We start from the raw sequence: 20,093 nt of genomic DNA on the forward strand, positions 1-20,093 counted from the left end.
ACCCCCATGACACCCAGAGGGCAGACTGGCTAATATTCTCCCCACTTCCAGACTCTCCCATTTTGTCACATTGAACCCAGTTCCACTTTGGGACGCCCCACACCCTATCCCTTACCATTGTCAAGGATGACCAGGAGAGGTGCCAGGAGATCACACATGCCCTGCACGTAGCCCATATCCAGGTGCTCCCACACGTAGCTGAAATGCCAGGGATGGTCACTGTCGCCAAGTCAGTCACTTTCTTGGGGACTGCCATGAACATGGCCCCTACAACATTCTGTTTCCCACAAGTCAGCCTTTCTTTCCACAACCCTGATATATTTACTATAGCTCTACCCTATGAGGCAGTGGGAACTACCCATGTCCTTGTGCCTAGGCCACTTCACTAGACGACAGTGAGGGAAACCAAAGGCCACCACCATCTGATGTGAAGGGCAGTGGAGTGAAAGACCCCTGGGATGCAGTGGGGTGGGGGACTGGCCCTGTAGGGACAGTGCTCTAGACAAGATGCAGGGAGACCTGACACAAAACAATAGGTAAAACCCATGGCCCAGGCTGGGTCCCCAGGTCTCCCACTGCTTGCCCCCAATGGCACCTGCACATGATGTCTCTGAGCCTCTCGAGGTTGGAGGTCGTGAAGTACCAGTAGTTGCGGTCACATCTCTGCACATCCTTGTCTATGCGGTGCAGATTTAAGGCCACGGTGTCCAGTAATTCTATCTGGAAAAGGGGTGTCCCTCAGAGGTAAGGCTGGCCAGCCCCTCCCAGGTTAGGGCAGGAGATGATACCCAAAGAAAACTAAGCCAACAAGGACCCAGAACTCTCAGTGATGCTCAGAGAGCCCTTTCAGGACAGACACACCACCCTCTCTCCCCTCGCGGTCAGTCCCCAGATTGAGTGTGTCACTGACGGCAGGGTCAGGGAGCATCACGTACAGTATAGGCTGCGGCGCACACAGCTGCAAGCTCCTGGCCTGCTTCAAGCTCACTGGCAGGTGCAAGCGTCTCCTGGCCTGGATCGTGGGGTCCCGGGAAAGTGTGGGCTGCAATGGCTGGACCCTCGGAGCCATCTTCTCCAGTGCCGTCGTCTTCAAAGCCCACACTCTGTGCCTCATCTAAGCTGGACTGGATGCCTGAGGCCACAGAGTAGTTTCGGGAGGAAGGCAGCCCTGAGTCTGGAGAGTCAAACTCCACAGACTGCTGCTCTGCAGCTGCTATGCCCGGGGTCCCAGCTCCTGGGTCCTGTTCCTGCTTTGGTTTGGAATCTTCTGGGTCCTGAGGTCCAGAGGGCTCGAGATCATCCACAGAGATAAACACCTGGTGGGGATAAACAGGTGGCTCCATCCAACACTTTAGGATCTCCCCAGATTAACATGGAGCTGGGGAGAATTTCCTTCACCCCCTCCCCAAAACTCCCAACACTGCATCCCCTGGGTGCCAAACTGGTTTCTGACCCAGCCAACCAAGAGAAGAACAAGGCTTTGGGCAAAAAACTAGACTGGCCGCGCTTGTTCCGTGTCCTCCACAGCTCCAGGAGACTGCTATAGGAAGGGAGACAGAGGCCCCTAGGTTTTTTGGTTTTGTTTTTTCCAAGACAGGGTTTCTCTGTGTAGCCCTGGCTGTTCTGGAACTCACTCTGTAAGCCAGGGCTGGCCTCAAACTCAGAGATCCACCTGCGTCTGCTTCCTAAGTTCTGGGATTAAAGATTTTAAAAGATTCATTTTTTTTATTTTTAAAAAATGCATTTGGTGGATGTACTTGAGTGCAGGGACCTACTGAGGCCAGAACCACCAAGAATTGCACTCAGGTCCTCTGCAAAAGCAGTATGTGATCTTAACAGCTGAGCTATCTTCTATAACCCCTAGGCCCCACCTCTTGGTAGCCAGTAAGAACTCTGTGTCATTCTACAAAGACCTGAAGTCACAAAGGAGCCCAGGAGACCTGCCCTAGTGTCTTCATGTGGCAGGTGGGGTGTGGCGGGGGAAAAGAAGATGCATGTTTTAGGAAAAGCAAGTTCTTTATTCTTGGTATTGGATGTTGAACAGACAAGACAGGAAACCTCTGCAACAATAGTCTGTCACCTTAGTCTTCAGACAAAGGACAGAAGAAGGATACAATGTAAGAAGCCCACCGAGTGAACAAACCCCAGGGGAAAGGTCACGCCCTTGCACTGCCTTAGTCTTTTCTTTTCCTAACTGGATATGGTAGTCAAAAGAATGCTACAAGTTTTCCCTCTGGGTGGAATCTGAAACACTGAGGAAAGCCATGCTTGTGGAACTCTGTAGCCCAGGGTGGCCTCAGCCTTCTCTCACTCAGCTGTCAAGTATTCGGATTGCTAGAGAACAGCACCACAACAGGTCAGGCTTGTTTTTATGTATCTGTCATCACTGAGAGAGAGAGAGAGAGAGAGAGAGAGAGAGAGAGAGAGAGAGAGAGAGAGAGAGAGAGAGAGAGAGAGAGAGAGAGAGAGAGAGAGAGAGAGAGGGATGAAGGGTGCCACAATTCACACAAAGCCACAGGACAGTTTTGTACAGTCAGTTTCTCTTCACATGTGAGTGGGTTTTGGGATCAAACTCAGGACATCAGAATTGGGCAGAAACCACTTTTACCTGCTGAGCCAGCCCTCTCATGTCCCAGATTCAGGTGTCTACAAAAGCCAGAGCACAAAGTCTGCTCATGAGCAAGGGATCAAGAACAGAGCACACAGGGAGGGAGAATATGTCTTTTAAACACTTTTAAAGAAGATAGATAGATAGATAGATAGATAGATAGATAGATAGATATCCATTCCCTAGGATATGGATACACACACACACACATATATATATATATATATATATATATATATATATATATATATATATATATATGTTAAAGATTTTCTTATTTATTATATGTAAGTACACTCTAGCTGTCTTCAGACACTCCAGAAGAGGGAGTCAGATCTCATTACGGATGGTTGTAAGTCACCATGTGGTTGCTGGGAATTGAACTCAAGACCTTCAGAAGAGCAGTTGGTGCTCTTAAACTCTGAGCCATCTCTCCAGCCCTGAAAATACTTATTATTCTCTATATATGGGTGTTTTGCCTGCATTTATGTCAGTGTGTCACATGTGGACATGTGACATACAGGGCACTTGACCTCATGGAGGTCAAGAGAGGGCACTGTGTGTCCTAGAACTGGAGTTACCAATTGGTCGTGAGCAGCCATGTGGGTACTGGGATTTGAACCCAGGACCTCTAGACGAGCAGCCAGTGCTCTTGTTTGCTCAGTGCAGCCATCTCTCTGGCCAGGCTATATTTTCTGTTAACATTCATGATTAGTAAAGTATCAAGATCAAACTTTACCTAAAGAGGCCTTTTGCCCCCCCCCCTTTTTTTTGAAATAGGGACTACGAGCTGGAGAGATGGCTCAGTGTTTAAGAGCACCGAAGGTCCTAAGTTCAAATCCCAGCAACCATATGGTGCCTCACAACCATCTGTAATGAGATCTGATGCCCTCTTCTGGTGCATCTGAAATAGGGACTACATAGCCCAGGGTGGCTCTGACCCTGTTATGTAGCTAAGGCTAGCCTTGAGTTCCAGGTCTTCCTACTTCTCCCTCCAGGATACTGGGATTTCAGATGTGAGACACTAAGCCTGGTTTTTACTTTTTTTGTTTGTTTTTTTTTTTTTTGTTTTTTGAGACAGGGTTTCTCTGTGTAGCCCTGGCTGTCCTGGAACTCACTTTGTAGACCAAAACAAAACACCCATACACATAAAAATAAATAAAAATAAAGATAAATAAACCTTAAAAAGGAAACCATCTGTGGGCTGGGCATGATTGTACACAACTTTAATACTAATATTTGGGAAGCAGAGACAGGTGGATCTCTGTGAGTTCAAGGCTACCCTGGTCTACATAGTGAATTTCTACAGGGTCTACAATGTGAGATCCTGCCTCAAAAACAAGCAACCATAACAATAAAAACAATGTATGCCAGGTAAGTATCTAGAGTGTGCCTGTAATCCCAACGTTTGCAATGGGAAGGCTGAAGCAGGATGAGAGGGAAGACCAGCTCAAGACAGAAGGGCCTGGGGAGAGGAAAGAAGGAAGGAAGGGAAAAAGAAAAAAAAAAAAAGAAAGACTCCAAAAACAAAACAGAAACCCAGGTATGGGTGAGGTGGCAGCAGCAGGCAGCCATGGTTATAAGCTCTGTTCTCAGGGTAGAGTGGCAGCAGGGAGAGCCATCTGAAGGGCTCTACCTACCTCTGCAGTCTCTTCTACAAGGTGACAGAAAACTGCAGAGAAAGGATCCAGCCAGGGCAAAGCAACGCCTCTGTTCTTTGTCCAACAGCTTTCCATAAAGCCTCTTGAATTCGAGGCAGGGGAATGGAGAAGTTTGGCGACTGGGGCCAGACACTGAACAGCCTTGCTCAAAGACACTGATCTCGCCAGGCAGTACTGGGACCCATGGGAACCCATGACCACCTCACATGCTCTTCACAGAGGGAAAAGCTTCCCTAAATTCTAAAAAATTCATGAAACCCAGCACAAAGCAGTGACTTGTTTTTGTGAAAGTACCAGAAGTTGCCCATTCTTCAATTGAAATTTTTAGACACTAACACATATAGCCTCAGTCCAGGACCCAATTGCCAGGACTGGAGGCTGGCCTCATGCTTGGGACTCTTGTGCCTAAGAGATTAGTGGGTCCCCCCCCCCCAGCCCTCCCCCAATCTGGCTTACATCATTGCTGATGGTGGAATCCCGGTGCACAAGGCGCTGCACGTGGCTATCGATGCTGCTGCCCGAGGAGAACTTGGTGAGGGTGGCTGGGTGAGCCTCCCGCTCCCGCTGCCTCACCACTACCTCACAGGCCTTCCACTCTGCCAACACCTGCTGGTACCTTGCTGCCACTGCTGTATCCACCTGTGCACAGACCATACCAGGACCGTGAGGGGAGGGTGCCCAGGGCCGCCTCCTCAAAGCACTGGAACTTCAGCCTAGAGGGGTCGCAGGAGTTGAGATGGCTGACCTAGTGCTCATGAGGACCAGGAGGCTGCCCTGTCTTCTCTGCTGTTTCTAGCTCGGATGGGGCTAAGGCTTCCAGCCCTTCCCCCTGCCCAGAGTCACTTGTCCGGCTGCTATTTCCTTGGCTTTGTAGGAGCAGGCTCCCTTACCTGCTCCATCTCCTTCTTGCTCATGCCAAACTTGTAGTGGCCAAGCAGGAAGGGCCAGACGTCCTTGCGAATCTCGTGTTCCACGCCTCCATAGTACACCTGCCGCAGCAGCTCCAGCTCCTTGTAGTTCTGAGTGACCCAGAGGGGAAAGGCCATGCAGCAGTTACTGTGGCCCAGTAGCCAAGCCACATCCCAGGGAGAGCTAAGCCTGGGCTTTAGTGGCTGTACCGAGCCTAGGCATACCCTGCTTGGGGGCAGCCATAGTCTCCTGTTCCCTGGTTATAGCTTCAAGAGATCTTGTCATATCTTGTCATGCAGGGAACAGAGCTCTAACAGGCAAGCATCTGTCAGTTCTCAGATCCAATATGGAAGTAGATTGGATTCCAGGCCCAGACCCCTTCCTTCCCATGCAGATGAGAGTCAGCTATCCATCTATGATGCGGGTCACCCCCTGGCATCAGTCTAGTTTATCTACCCAACTCCCTACAGTGTTGCACCCCAAATGAACAGTTTAGAGCAGGCAGCTGCATAGAGCTGTTGCCTCCCAAGTCCCCACTCATGGCCTTTGCCTTGGGAGGCCCAGTTTGCACCTTTTCGTCCTTCTGATACTTGCTCCACACATCCTTGGTGAGGCCACCGGACGCCCCCGGGGGCCTGTCTGGTGGAATGATGTTATGATGCACCAATGCAGACAGGTGTGTCCTCACTGTGGACAGGTGGCGACAGTAGGCTAGCCCTACAGTGGATCAGGAGGCAGCTGTGACTGAGGTGTTTCCCCACCCCCAGCCCCTCAGAGCCCCACCTCACCACACACTCACAGCCGTAGAAGGCCCGGGACACAATCTGCCTCTTCATGCTCTCACACAGCAGCCGGAGGGGCAACCTGTGGAAACATCCGAGCTCAGAGGCGGGGATTGTAGCCCGCTGGCAAGAAGGGCTGACATTGTAGCTTCAGGGTGCAGAGGCAGGCAAGATGCTGGGGGCTGTGTGGAGAGGGGATGCATACAATTGTGGCCCCCACCCTACTAGTTATCCTTGATGCTGCTGTTGGGGGCCCAGCTTTAACTGTGCTACAGTGAACCTTGATTTCTTTATGTATAAATTGAGACATTTTAGGATCACCAAAAATGGCAGGCCAAAAATGAAGTGACAGGTGAAGGATTCAGTCAATGAGCCCAAACTGTTCCCATGTTGCCTCCATACATGGTAGTGCTAAGTGTTCTCAGACACACAGCCTGACAGTGGGACTGCATCTGTAATGGGAACGTGAGCAGAGTACTGTTATCTACAATGTGGAAGCACAAACCTGTGCATTCACATGGTCCTCACCTGCCTTAAGGAAGGAGGTGGTGTTGCCCCATTTTGCAGGGGAGAAAACTGAGGTTTGGAAACACAGAAGTGCTAGGCCTTTAATCCCAGCACTTGGGAGGCAGAGGCAGGCAGATGTCTGTGAATTGGAGGCCAGCCTGGTCTACATAGAGAGTTCTAGGCCAGCCAGAGCTACATGGTGAGACCCTGTCTCCAAACAAAAAGGAAAGACTGAGGTTGAGATAATGTAGGTAGCATAAATGAAATTTGAATCTAGATCTGTCCAACTTAAAGAGGCCTTCCTGTCATGCCAGTGGCACAGGCTATAAGGACAGAAGGTTCACACATGGATCGATGCATCAACAGCAGGCTCTTCTGTCCTCCCCACTCACCTGTCAGGAATGCAGCTGCAGTGACTGGGGGTTGCATATGGGGAGCTACTGGAGGAGCAGGAAAGGCAGGAGGAGCCCTGGCTACACAGGGGCTCTAGGTGCCAGGCTGTTAGGCTGGGTCCGAAACCCTGCATCTCAATCATGTCGCCAGCATCTGAGGGTAGGAAGGAGCCAAGGTCAATGCCCACGTAGGCTCTCTCCCCCAGGTGCCCTGCAGCGTGCCCATCTCTGCCCAGAGCTGCAGACAAAATCACATTGGTGGAAATTACTAAGGTGGTGCCTGCCTGGTTGAGAACCCAGAGATGGAGAGTGGGAGGGTGCCTAACACTGCCCAGCTTCCCCTGAGCCTGGAGAAGATGGCAGCCTTTTCTATGTGGTAGGATACGTGTACTGAGTTGTGGGCGATTCGTCACCCACCTCCATCAGTGCCAGAGAACACACGAGGAAAGAATAACAAAAGCCTCTGCTCCCAAAACACTGCCAGGTAGCCTGGGATGTAAAGGCTCTCGGCCTGCTTCTTTCTGAGACACTCAGGAATGTGTGTGGACGCCCCCCAGTCAGTGATCAAGATCTTTGAGGCTGCCTCAAGCTATGTCTCACTAGCCTCTGGCTTCCCAAGATCTGCAACAGTGCTTCCTGCCCAAACCGGACATCCTGAAGCCTGCATACTTAGCACGGTAGCTCTTGTGTGAGCTGGAATGGAGGGAGATTCCCAGGGCTGGAGGGTGGGAGCGGTGTCTGGGCACACAGACCCAATGATCCAATACACCGGTCATAGCTGACCATGCCAATGTGAAGCATCAGAAGACAGACCCTTGGACATGGCTGTACTTCTGTAGATGAAGTTGTCTCAACCATCCCTACTGATCTAAATTAGAACTGAATCAAGATTCTTTAGATTTTCTAGGGCCTGCATTGGGCAGAACACTGTTCAGGGTGAATACTGGCTGGGAGCCACAGAGATGGGACGCAGTGAAGGACTCAGTGGTATCACGGGGTCGAAGTGTGGAAAGAGTGAAGATCAAGGAGAGCTGTGTGTGCTGAGGTCTTCAGTAATGGTTTTTCTAGGTAAATCTGGCAAGAGACCCTGACTCCCCACAGTCTGGAGGCCAAGGACTGGTGTTTTTAGATAGCCAGACTCCAGCTCTGGGTGTGCCTTGGTGGTGAGGGCGAGCTGATTTCCCTCTAGTCCCTTCAAGGGCTGCCCTGTCTTGTCCCACCAGACCCATGGGTAGGATTGTGTCAGTATTTGGACCTTCAGCTCCACCAGGAGGTCAATTAAGGGGATACGTTTGGTAGGGGGACTGCGGCTCTGGGAGTGAGGGGTTGCAAGCCATGCTGAAAATTCTGGGAACAGCGAGAAAGGGTAAGTGCAGGTGGTGGGGGTTTAGAGCCTACTAGAGCCCCTGCCACAGGCAGGAGGCCAGGTGTGGGAGGAGCCAGGGTAGGGACAGAGGTGGGTGGGGAGGAGTCAGCCCAGCCAGGCAGGCAGCAGGCAGCAGGCAGGGATGGTAACAGGTGCAAGGGGTGGAGGATGGGCACAGAGGGAAACAAGCTCAGTGCCCAGAAAGTTGGGCCCAACCAAGGCACATCTCCTGGGTCAATGCTCTTCACCTTAATTCTCCAGGAAGGAGCTGAACCAGCCAGCATTGCACACACTCTACACTGTGACAGCCCAGTGTAGACAGCTGGAGCTCTGAAGTGACTGGGTGAGTGACTGGTGAGGCAGCAGGCTGGACAGGGGTCTGCTGGGTCAGCTTTGACTCTGACTCTCTCCTCTGAGCATGAGGAAAGTCTAAAGTGAACCATCAAGGTGGGTGAACCACACAGCTCCTAGGACTCCGAGTGAAAGGTGCCTGGCCTGGAGCAGAATTAGAGTGAACAGCATCTCTGCTCTGTGGGGGGGGGGGAACAGCAGGAAAGGGTCGGGGGAGGGAAGAGACCTGGACACCCCGCCACTTAATCACATGCACAAGTCAAGCATGTTGCAGGCCTGAAAAAGCAATGGCTGCAGAGCTCAACAGTGTTGTCATTATGGACTGGAGTGCACAGGGGGGCTCCACCCCATCCCTTCTTCCCACTCCCCTCGAGATTTTCTTCTCATACTGCTACCCCTCCCCCAAGTGCTGGGGTCACAGGGGCTACCCAGTGGGTGGGTCTAATTCCCAAACTCAACAAAAGGCTATCCAAACTATTTCCAAGGCCACTGGACCCTCTGGGCCTAGAAATTCGTCTGATTTCGAGGCCTCAGTCCTAATATTAGCTAGTGGGCTTGCTTTTTTCTTCTGAGATCTCAAGTGGCCTGGGCTAGCTTCAAGCTCCCTATGTAGCTAAGGCTCATCCTGACCTTCTGACCCTCTTCCTTCCACCCCCAAAGTGACGGGATTACAGGAGCGTGTGCCATTCCACCCAGCAGTCAGTGGCCTCGCTACTGCCAAGATGCCGGTTTGAAGGATGATGAGGTCAACCTTCCCGCATTCCTCAAGGCCAGCTAACCTGCAAACAGTGTTGTCCAAGCCTGTGGTGCAGACAGCTAGATGACAAGTGTGTGTGTCAGCAACCTAGTAAGTGGGGTATCCCGTGGCCTACAGAACTGAAAAGGAAGGGCATAACTATGGCAGGGACAAGAGCAGCTGGCAGAGCAGCCTGATGGGTACTGGGTGTGTTCTGAGCCTCGGGCCTGGCTGGCAGGAGTAGGAGTCATTGCAAGCTGAGTGACTCGCTGAGGACACTGTGGCCTTTAGCAGAACTCTACAGAAGTGTAAGGAGAGACACCGCATCAACAGCATCTCCGTAAGGAGTATAATGTATTAGATTCCCTTTGTAAAAGCAAGATCAGTTAAAACTGTGGCATAGATATGGTGGTGATTGGAAAATTCTAGCACCTAAGATCTAGTCTAGCCTCAGCGTCTCTGTCCAGCCTTTCCTGGAGCCCCTCCCTGGCCCTCAAAGGGCCCCTGGTTGATGTTTCTCCAAAGAGGGCTCCTTCTCACTGAAACAGCTCTATGTTAAAAAAAAGAATCCAGTGCACAGAGCATGCATGCTGAGGGGCTGCGACTACTGTCCTGTGTTGTCTCCAGGGAAGGAGATCCCAGCCACCGTGGAAGTTGAGGTCCTAGAGTATGGGTCACCTGGGCAACAACACCAGTGGCACAGCACTGAGCACCAGTGAGAAAACCAAGTCTGAAGATGTTAAAGTACTGGCTCAACCGCACGCAGTGAGCCAGGGGCCTGTGGGCAGGAATTCCCGCTGCTGCTGGGAGCCTAGACCGTTTCTGGGCGCTCTGTGGTAAGCATTTTTAGCTTCATGCCAAAGTACCAGGGCATATACTACAGGTCTCCCATGGGAAGACCAATCCTTAGCGCCAGCCTCTTCTCCTGGGGACTCTATCCAGTCCCTCCTCTGCCCCCTGTCTTCTTAAGTCAGAGTCAGAAGCACAAGGCTGTAGGCTGGCTTTCCTGTCAGCAGACAGAATGAAAGAGACCACAACCTGGCATTTGTTAACATGACTGGCAGGAACAGGGAGAGGCTCTGAGAGCCATTCCAGTCCCCAAGAGGCCATCAGGTGGCCAGCCCTCCTCCAGTGGCTCTCTTTCTCTCAGCATAGAGTCTCCTCTCCTCATTCAGAGCCATTTGCTCTGTACATTTCCTCTTCTTGCCAGTACTGAGCTTGGCTCCTTGTATCCTTGGCTCAACTGATCTGCCTCTGACAGAGGAAATGGCCCTGCGTGTAAGTCCCCTAATGCCAACACTGCTGTTTGAGCCCCTGCAGTGGGTGGCAAGTGAGCCCAGAGGGGTTAGGGTGGAGGATGAGGTGAGTCAGGGACAGGGAGGGATAAAAACCTTTCATCGGATTGGGAGCTGTGAGGTTCCGCGAGCAGATCATTGAGAGCATCGCGTGTAGTTTATCCTCCTCTTCCTCATCATCGTCCACCGAGGCCGCTCGGCTGGCCGCTAGGTGGTGGTAGTTAATAGTGACTGCTCAAAGAGAATAGCGAGAGAGGCAGAGGCATGAGGGCCCTAGTCCCTGAGCAGGAGAGACCAACTGCCCTCCTGGAGGTGGATGGCTGGAGACTGAGATCACCTTGAACCTGCAAGGTATAGTGGGAACGGGGTAGGGGACGGCAGGGTGGGGGCTAAGAACCTTCTGTAGTTATTAGGAGAGGGTGGAAGTTGTGTGTGTGTCTCTGTGTGTGTGTGTGTGTATCTAGGAGACCAACTCTAACTAAGGTTAGTTGGGACTGGCCAGATGGATCTAAAATGGATCTAAATTTTTATTTAGCTGCTATCACAGTTGGGCTGCGTTTAACCTAGAGATGACCCCAAGCCCTCATTTTAAGTGTATAAATTCAACCTTCTTCTTCCAGGGTCCTGTCAGAACCACTTGGAAATGCAGGAGTCACTTAGCTCAGTTTCAGGTCTTGATGCCTGGCTCGCCCTCTAGGAAAGTAAGAGGTCCTCATAGTGATGTGAACAGAATGGAATGTGTCACAGACTGAAGAAGGGAAGCCAAGCCAAGCCTGAGGTGAAATGCCAGTCTACAGCGTTTTGGCTGTAGCTGTCTCTTATCTGGTACATCTGAGAGGAATAGAGTCCCCCAAGCACGGGTCCTCCAAGCCTATTTGGATCATTTACGCTGTAGCTTCTGTGTAAAGTCTGGGTCACTTGCCCATCAACAAAGACACACTATGGATAACTTTTTGGCACAAGTTAGGAAATGCAGGGACGGATAGATAGGTGGTCTGGTTGGCAGTCATCACGGTGGACTGGCAGATTCCCTGGACTAATCTTCAAGAACTGCCAGTCTAGTGCAGAGAAACCCATGGGTAGCAGCTTCATTGAGCAGAATGGGCGGGTATTTCTTGACAGACTCCCACCCCAACCCTGGAGTCCAGCGGCCTCAGGCCACAGCCCTCACCAGGCAAGCTTCAGGTTTCGTCCTCTCAGAGGATGCTCTGTGCCAGAGGCTTGAGGAGGGCATTGGCTCAGGAAGTGAACATGCCCTGTCCAAGAAGCAGAGCTCTTGTGCCTGGCTGACTGGGCGAGGCCGGAGGTGGGACTGAAGACGGGACGGGAGTTTGCTGCCTTTTATTTTAGGCCCAAGAGGAATGGAAAGTTTTCTACCTCCTATTAATATCTCCAGTCTCTCCCCCTTTTTTCCTGAATCATAGCATGAAATATTACTAAGAATCGTGTCTAGTGATGCCTGGGCCTGCTGAGCTGGGCCTCAGGGTGACTGGGGGATGACATCTAGGGAGTGATGACCTGTGAGTGGAAGGTTCAGTGGGGAGGCTCTGAGTGATGAACCTCTTGTCTCCAGCTGGCCTGACTCCACAGTGCTCTCAGACACCCTGAGCATCCTTCACAGGGAACACGGGGACACTCACTATGCTCGTGCCTATGTCCAGGGTAGATGATCCGGAACACGTAGTCCGTTGCCCGTCCGACACCCAGCTCCTCCACATCAATGGACCGAATGCTGCTGCGTTTCCGTAGCTTGGGGAAAACCTTGCCCTGCAGAGGAAGCAAATGGTCAGGCTGCCCAGTGTGCAGTCCCACCCAACGTTCCACCCGAAGCTGTTCCTGAGAACGCTGTGTGGAAAGGAAGAGAGGAGGCCTTCCTTCACCCAGCCCTGCACCCAGAGCCTCCCCGGCCAAGATACCTTTCCCTGCTGGGTCCACAGCGGGGGCTCAAGCTGTCCACGAGGCAGCAGCCCATTCTCCAGACATGACAGGAAGGACAGCAGGTGTCCTCCCTGTGGGAAGTGTAGTGGCGGCCTCTGGATGCCATCCTGGCTCACCAGCACAAGCGTGCCACCGCTCTCTGGTGGGGGTGAATGCCCACGAGTGAGGAGTGAGGCTGGGGCCCTTCTTGAGACCTCCCGACCCATCACCCTGGCCCAACAAGTGAGATTTCCCAGGCTAGGAAGGAGGGTGGACAGGCTAGAATATGCCTTGGATGCTTCATTAACAGGAACAGTGGAGGGCTGGCAAGATGGCTCAGCAGGTTAAGGTGACTGCTGAAGAGCCTAACAATTTGAGTTTCATCCCCATCCCTGGAACCCACATGTTGGGAGGAGAGAAATGACTTCTGCAAATCAAATGTCCTGAGGTCTCCATGTGTACTGTGGTGCAGGTGTGAATGTGTGTAGTCACACACATACTATAAACACACACACACACACACACACACACACACACACACACACACACACAATGAAGCTGGAAAGTTTGGTTCGGCAGTTAAGAGTACTTGTTGCTCTTGCAGAGGAGCCAGGTTCAATTCCCAGCACCCACATGGCAGCTCACAACTGTCTGTAATTTTAGTTCTGGGGATCTGATGTCCCATTTTGGCTTACATGGGCACCACACACATGATACACATGATTATATATTGTGTGTGTGTGCGTGTGTGTGTGTGTGTGTGTGTGTGTGTGTATGTATATATATGAAGGTGAAACAACCATACACATAAAATTTTTTGTTTGTTTTTTTCAAGACCAGGTTTCTCTGTGTAGCCCTGACTGTCCTGGAATTCACTTTGTAGACCAGGCTGGGCCTTGAACTCAGAAATCCGCCTGCCTCTGCCTCCCGAGTGCTGGGATTAAAGGTGTGCACCACCACTGACAGCTTGGCTATAGAATTTTTTTAATAATTAAAAAAAATAATAATAAAAAGGAACAGGCTGGGTGCATGCCTCAGTAGGAGAACACATGCTTAGCATGTACAATGCCCTGATTCCTGACACTGAAAAATAAGAACATTAGGAGGGACACAAAAGTCTGACAGGCCCCATGCACAATGCACAACAGGAAGACGGTGTTGGCCCCACCTCTGGACCTCAGACAAGCAGACTCACTTTGCTGGTGGCAGTGGATGCAGACGATCTGACTGAAGGGCACCACCAAGGCATAGTCCCAGTAAACACTAAAAAGGAACCATATGGTGTCACTATGTCCTAGGACCCGCCTCTGTCAACTGGTCCTATCATCCCCTGAAACTGCTGAAGATAGGAGAGCCATAGCCAAGCAATGACCCAGGCCAGCCCTGTTCCTCTGTGTCTCATGCTGTTCCTGGCACAGAGTCTGGCAGTCTTAGCTATCCAGCACTTGGCTTGTGTAGATCCCTCCACGGCCAGGCGTGGCTCAGTTTCGGAGGGCTTGGGAATCATTCCAGGCAGCCAGCCTCTCCCTCTAACTCTTGGCACTGGGATAAGGAGTAAGTCTTGTCCCTTGGATTCTGCTGTGTATCTACACTCCCTGCCCTGGGCCAAGCCTCCACTCCCTTCCCTGCTTCCTTAGAGTAAGTGTAAAACCCCCACCTCTTCTCTAGCTCAGAGTCCCCGAGAGTCCCGTTCATGAGTTGGTTGGGAGTCCACTTCAGGGTTAGGTTCTCTGCAGACTGGTGCAGGGAGAGGTAGCCAGGGACTGCCTCCATGTCCTCCTTCTATAGGAAAGAGACACACCAGAAGACAGGGACAATATGGGCCCAAGAGTCTCACAGGACAGACAGTCCATGCAAATGAGCCCAAGAGACCAGGCCAGGCCAGCAATGGAGTCCTGGGGCTAGAAGCTGGGCGCAGCCAGGAGAACCTGAAGCTAGATCTGGGTAGTTCTTCCTAGTCGGCTCAGTGCCATTGGCTCTGTCCTGTCTGCCTGGGTGCCAGGTGTACCACTGGCCAGCCACACCCATACTGGGCATTCACTCTGCCAGCTGGCTGCCCTCCTAGCCCTGGACAGCCTGGATTTCAGCTAGCCAGAGTAGATGTCATCTCTGTCTCCTGCCAACTCCAAGCTGGGCATGAGTCATATGACCATGATATGGGTAGGAGGGGATCTACGTCTCTGGTCAAGTACTGTAGCAAAGCTGGCTTCCGGTCCTGGGACCTTCTACAGAGGGAAGCACTCCTACCGGCTGCACCAGCACGTTGTTCTTGCCATAGAGCAGGCGTGTTCTTGAGTTCTGGTGCAGAGACTCCACGTACTCACGGGCGCAGGCAGCAAGCCGGTCTTCTGAGGCACTCCCACTAGAGTGGCGCTTCCGGATCTGCCAGGAGAGTCACAGCTCAGGCCCCCGCCCTGGGAAGCTGCCTTAGGATGTAACCTTCCAGCTCCTATGCTGGCCCTTTCTAGCTTTGTCACCCTTGCTCTGTAATAAACAGTAGGCACAGGCTACTGGCGTGTATGCAAGATTTATGTAGACAGAGGTTCTCTTGGGTGCTTCTTGGGGCTCATAAGTATAATCTGAATAAATGAGCACAAGAGGCATGGAGGATACTAACCCCCAGGGCAGGGCGCTTTGCCGGGGAGTCCTGACGGTTAGGGGGACCCCGGATACGGTGCCTCTGAACCAGCTCATCAGCAGAGGGGTCAGTCCAGTAGTGATCAGCTGTCTTGAGCTTCGTGTATTCCAAGGCACAGGGTCCCACTATGGAGACAGGGATGGTGAATTTAGCTGGGGCTCTTTCATCACCATCCCTCACCCCACTGACCCAACACAGGCCTTCAAGTTTCCGAGCTCACCTAGGAGACATGCCAGGATTGGGCCAAACACAGGATCTGCCAACAGTGCTTCCTTCTCGTAATACTTGCTGCCAAGAGGGGACAGACAGGGTGACTCCCAGGGCTCCTGGACTCAGGCCAGCATGGTCAAGCTCACTCAGAAGAAGCATGGCCAGAGACCAGATTCATATCAGTCACCAAAAAAGAATGAGTCCATAGGATGAAGTGCTGTAGGGCTCTTGGCACATGTCTATATTCTTGGGGTGCCAAAGGAGGGCTGGAGGCATGTCTATAGACTGCCATGGATTATTAACCATATAGAGGGATGAGGCTGAGGTGGGCCAAGGAGAGGACCAATGGGGGACGGGCAGTCACCTGCAGTTTTCGGCCAGGTACTGTACAACCCTGTCCAGAACTTTCTCCATGAGTGCTGTGCGTACCCATATGTGCTTCAAGGCCTGTGGGCTGAGAGCTGGGGCCTTCCCACTGGTAGAGCCCTGTTTCCGAAGGGCTTCTTGGCTGCCTCCCGAGGGTTTCCTGCAATGAGAACAAGGGACAACTTCCAATTCAGAAGCACAGGCCCCCAGGTTGGCGGCACTGAAGTGAGAGCCGGAGCCCAGAGTGCCTAGGCTGAGAGAAGGAGCCGAAGGAGGGAGACAAGACAAGACATGGGAGGGAGCTGCAAAGGGCTAGCCCACCCCACCCTCAGGCTGGCCCCTTGAAGAAAGCCACCTTTAGTTGGGCTGTTTTGACAACCTTAAATGTCAAGAGAGAGCAAAAGTGACGCCGGGAGGGGCTGGCTCAGCCCTTACCTGCCCTCTGCCTGTTGCTGCAGCTCCTGCACCTTGTGGCAGATATCTTCAGCCACGGGGCATGTCTTCCCTACTTTGGTGAACAGGGCTGCCATCTTGTCACTTCGCAGAAAGCCAGCAGCACGGCGTCTTAGCTGATGTAGGAGGCAAGCCTCCACAGCACCTGAACCATGGAGTAAAACAGGACCTAGGTCATCAGTCACCCCACCTGGCCTTACCGGGCCTCTCAGCAGCCTCTCAGCTGAAGGATGAGTACTCCTGAGAGCTGGCTGAGGCAGTGCACAGACGTTATCACTAGGAACGAATACTGATGGAAGCCCAGACATCAGGCCTAGCCCCCTGTTTGTTCTGAATTCCTTCTGGTAAACTCAGGTAAGATACTAACCCATCTAAGGAAGGAGAAATCCCTCTTGCCTTGAAACTACAGCACACCTGTAGACAGGCAGAGACCAGGGCAAGCCCTGAACTGTGCTGGAACGAGGGGTAGGCCAGAGAAATAGATCCTGACCTCCTTCCAAATCTTTCCATCTTGTCCTTCTGCCCTCAGGCCCACGGTGAACTCGTGAGCGCTGTCATGGGCCAAGCTGCTCCTCTCCCTTGCCTGGTGCACACACACCTCCTGTATGGGCTGAGGAGCAAATCTGCTCACTAGGGTTGACATGAAAATCTCTGCCTGACCAAAGGGCAGAGACAGCACCTATAGAAGAGGGGGCAGAGAGCACAGGGCCCAGCAGCCCTTCTGGAGAGCACGGTGACGCGGTTGCTAAGGAACACGGCTCTGGAGAAGCTGAAATATTGATGAAGCCTCGAAGCCCTGACTGCAGCCTCTGGATTATTTATGAGCACAGCAGCTGAGAGAGAGATTTCTCCTTCCACACCACACCGGGAGGGCTTCCCTTGCTTCATTCATGGTTTCAGGGGCCACACCTAACCTTTCCTTCAGGGTCCTGCTTACCACCGAGACCCCACAGAAAGGAAAGAAGGCTTGGCAGGGTAAAGCAGAGTTGCCCTTGTGTGGTAGGAAGTGCCCGGCCACTGCCAGACAAAAGAGTGCTAGGGGCAGGGAGGCAGGCACCCAGGATTGGTCAGTGACTCCACGCTTCTGGGAAACCTGCTGAGGGAGTTCAGGCTCTAAGCCTTAGCTTGGCTCCCTCTGCATTGGGGGAGACTGGTGTGACGTCACATTGGATGGCATGTGAAACCCCTCGCTTACCCAGGCTCCGACTCTGGGGAGGCACAAGGCCCATGCCTATTCCTGGCTCCTCACCCTCCCTGTCCAAAGACTGGTAAGCAGTCAGCAAGAGCCAGTGTGCTAGGACCTGCATGCTTCAGAGGATCATGGTCACCCCACAGGTGGGTAAAAGTGATGTTTTCTTCGGTATAAGAGAGATGAGCTTTCTTTCTTTCTTTCTTTCTTTCTTTCTTTCTTTCTTTCTTTCTTTCTTTCCTTCTTTCTTTCTCTTTCTTCCTTCCTTTCTCCTTCCTTCCTTCTTTCCTTCTTTGAGTTATTTAGTTTGGGCATGTAGCTGTGTAAAGGGGCGTGTATACTGTGTTAAAGCCCTACGATGATGGGTGTCCTCCTTCCTCATCCTTCACCTATTCCTTTGAGACAGGGTCTCTCCCTTAACTCGAAGCTCGTGTTTTCTAGACTAGGCTCAGTGCTGTTCTCCTGGCTCCCTTGTCCTCAGAGATGGGTTCAGGCACATTCAGAATGCCTGGCTTGCTCCACAGGGGCTGCAATCCAAACTCTAAACCTCGTGACTGCACACCAAGTGCTCTTAACTGCTTGAGCCATCTATCCAGCCCCGAGATAGTTTCGACTAGCACAGTCAGGATATGAAACATGCACTCAGGAAGTAACTACTAATTTATTTTAAAGCCAAAGTCTCATGAAGCCCAGTCATCTCAGATTTGCTATGTAGCACAGCCTGTCTTTGGACTCTTGAGAGCTTCCTGCTTTCTGAGGGTCTTGTGTAGCCCTGGAGTGTCCAGCTGAGTGACTCTCTTGTCTTTCAGTTTGGGGCTGCTGCAGGTCTGTATTTGTGGGAGGGTGATCGCCATTACTGATGTTGAATCCTCAACGGATAGAGGGAAAAGAAACCACACTGAACAAAATCGGAGTGGCAGCAGGTGGCAGCAGCCCTGCGGGGACCACAAGCCTCAGTGATGTGACTCATTGCAACAGTAATGACTCATTAGGCGTCCCACCTTCCCCCAGCCACTGCAAAGGAGCTGGGCTGGGATCTGGGGAGCAGTCACTCCATTTGGCCTCACCTGCCCTGCCAGCAGCCTCAGCACAGGAACAGGTTCTCCTGAGGGCTAGCAGAGGCAGAGCTCAGCAATTATCACCAGGAGGGATTGCTGGGGGAAGCCCAAATATCACTCCCATCGCTGCTGGTCGCACAGCGACTCCTGGGAAATTCAGGCAGAGTGCCAAGCTGTATCTGCGGAAGGAGGAATCCCTCTCACCCTGCCAGTCTTCAGGGACCTGTGAGGCCAGGTGTTCTTGGCCTCGTTCCATACCCTCCCACAGCAGAGATTCTCAAAACCACAGGATCCTTCCCTGATCCCACTGCAGAGATGAGAATGTGATTGTGTGCGGTGTGGAGATAAAATAATAATGACCATAACAGAGAAGCGCTGCCTGAAGGGGCTAGTGGATGGGCTTCTTGGGCTCCAAAACTACATTAAAAGTATGTGTATTATGTATGTGTATCTATGTGAATTTCTGTTCTGTGTTACAGTGCTCAAGTACCCTCCTGCCCACTGTAAAGAATCAATTGCTTCCAACTTTTAAAAGAGGGTCAGACTCCAAAAAGATTAAGAACCTTTGTTCTGGTTAGTCATGCCCAACATGGTGGTACATGCTTTAATCCCAGCATTTAAGAAGCCAAGGCGGGCAAAAATCTCTGACTAAAGACCAGCCTAGTCTACATACTGAGTTCAAGGCCAGCCAGGGCTAAGTAGCAAGAACCTGTCTCCAAAAAAATTTTATTTTTACACTTATTTACTATGTGTGGAGGTCAGAGGACAACTTGCAGGAGTCAGACTCAAACTTGGCAACAAGTCCCTTTATCTGCTGAGCCATCTCGCTGGCCGCATGCTCTGAGGGATTTGGGTTGAGAGGAAACCCAAACATGACCCTAACTTGTTCTGAATTTGCCCCCCAGAGAAGGCCTTTTACAGACAGACTGAGTAGGGCACTGTGAGGCCTCATTCCTCAGGGCAAGTCCAGGGAAAGACCTGTGTGACCTCCTCAGACCCAAGGACACCGGGCAACTCCAGGGCCTCACTGTCTGAAACCGGCCACCAAAGCACTACACTGCTGCGGAGGCTATGCAGGTAACCACAGGACTGAAGCATCAAGTTGTATGGCCATTCCCCTTCAAAGTGAGCTGTCTGAGCCCTGGGCATTCAGCCATGGAGGCTGCAGGGCCCTCTGCCTCAGTGAATCCCGGTACCATGTGGATCTACCATTAGGGGACAACCCTGACACCTTTTGGCTTATTTCATATGAGAAAAACATATCCTAGTCAACAAATCTCAACATAGAAAGGCTTTGACAAGTACATTAAAACAGAGCTGGAAAAATAACCTAGGAAAAAATCACAAGATAAAAAAGGACAGAAGCGCCGGGTGTGGTGGCACATGCCTTTAATCCCAGCACTCAGGAGGCAGAGGCAGGCGGATTTCTGAGTTCGAGGGCAGCCTGGTCTACAGAGTGAGTTCCAGGACAGCCAGGACTATATACAGAGAAACCCTGTCTCGAAAAAAAACAAAAAAAAAAAAGAAAAAGAAAAACAAACATGAATCTGTTACAGAGTATGAAAGTGGCTGGGGATGCAGCTCGGTGGTAGAGCATTTGCTAGCGTGCAGGAGAACCTAGGTCCCAACCCAAAAGTTCAACAACAACTACAAGT

At 51.8% G+C, this 20,093-nt stretch overlaps 1 protein-coding gene across 2 annotated transcripts in view; it reads right to left on the bottom strand.

Moving 5' to 3' along the window:
* The window catches only part of Sgsm2 (small G protein signaling modulator 2), a 40,929-nt gene that overhangs the window by 3,955 nt on the left and 16,881 nt on the right, over window positions 1-20,093 (bottom strand). The window contains exons 3-20 of one of the 2 annotated variants that reach the window (XM_021176526.2): window positions 16,174-16,336; window positions 15,737-15,898; window positions 15,383-15,450; window positions 15,142-15,287; window positions 14,772-14,906; window positions 14,182-14,306; window positions 13,720-13,787; window positions 12,524-12,684; window positions 12,248-12,374; window positions 10,704-10,838; window positions 6,860-7,013; window positions 5,978-6,042; window positions 5,750-5,895; window positions 5,160-5,288; window positions 4,726-4,908; window positions 936-1,316; window positions 596-720; window positions 116-198 (exon numbers count right to left, since the gene is read on the bottom strand). In XM_021176526.2, coding sequence (XP_021032185.1) covers window positions 116-198; window positions 596-720; window positions 936-1,316; window positions 4,726-4,908; window positions 5,160-5,288; window positions 5,750-5,895; window positions 5,978-6,042; window positions 6,860-7,013; window positions 10,704-10,838; window positions 12,248-12,374; window positions 12,524-12,684; window positions 13,720-13,787; window positions 14,182-14,306; window positions 14,772-14,906; window positions 15,142-15,287; window positions 15,383-15,450; window positions 15,737-15,898; window positions 16,174-16,336 — 2,556 coding nt within the window. The remainder of the gene's footprint in view (window positions 1-115; window positions 199-595; window positions 721-935; window positions 1,317-4,725; window positions 4,909-5,159; window positions 5,289-5,749; window positions 5,896-5,977; window positions 6,043-6,859; window positions 7,014-10,703; window positions 10,839-12,247; window positions 12,375-12,523; window positions 12,685-13,719; window positions 13,788-14,181; window positions 14,307-14,771; window positions 14,907-15,141; window positions 15,288-15,382; window positions 15,451-15,736; window positions 15,899-16,173; window positions 16,337-20,093) is intronic. The other variant, XM_021176527.2, reaches the window with a different exon arrangement.

Source organism: Mus caroli, chromosome 11 (assembly GCF_900094665.2).
Source record: "Mus caroli chromosome 11, CAROLI_EIJ_v1.1, whole genome shotgun sequence".
NCBI lineage: Eukaryota > Metazoa > Chordata > Mammalia > Rodentia > Muridae > Mus > Mus caroli.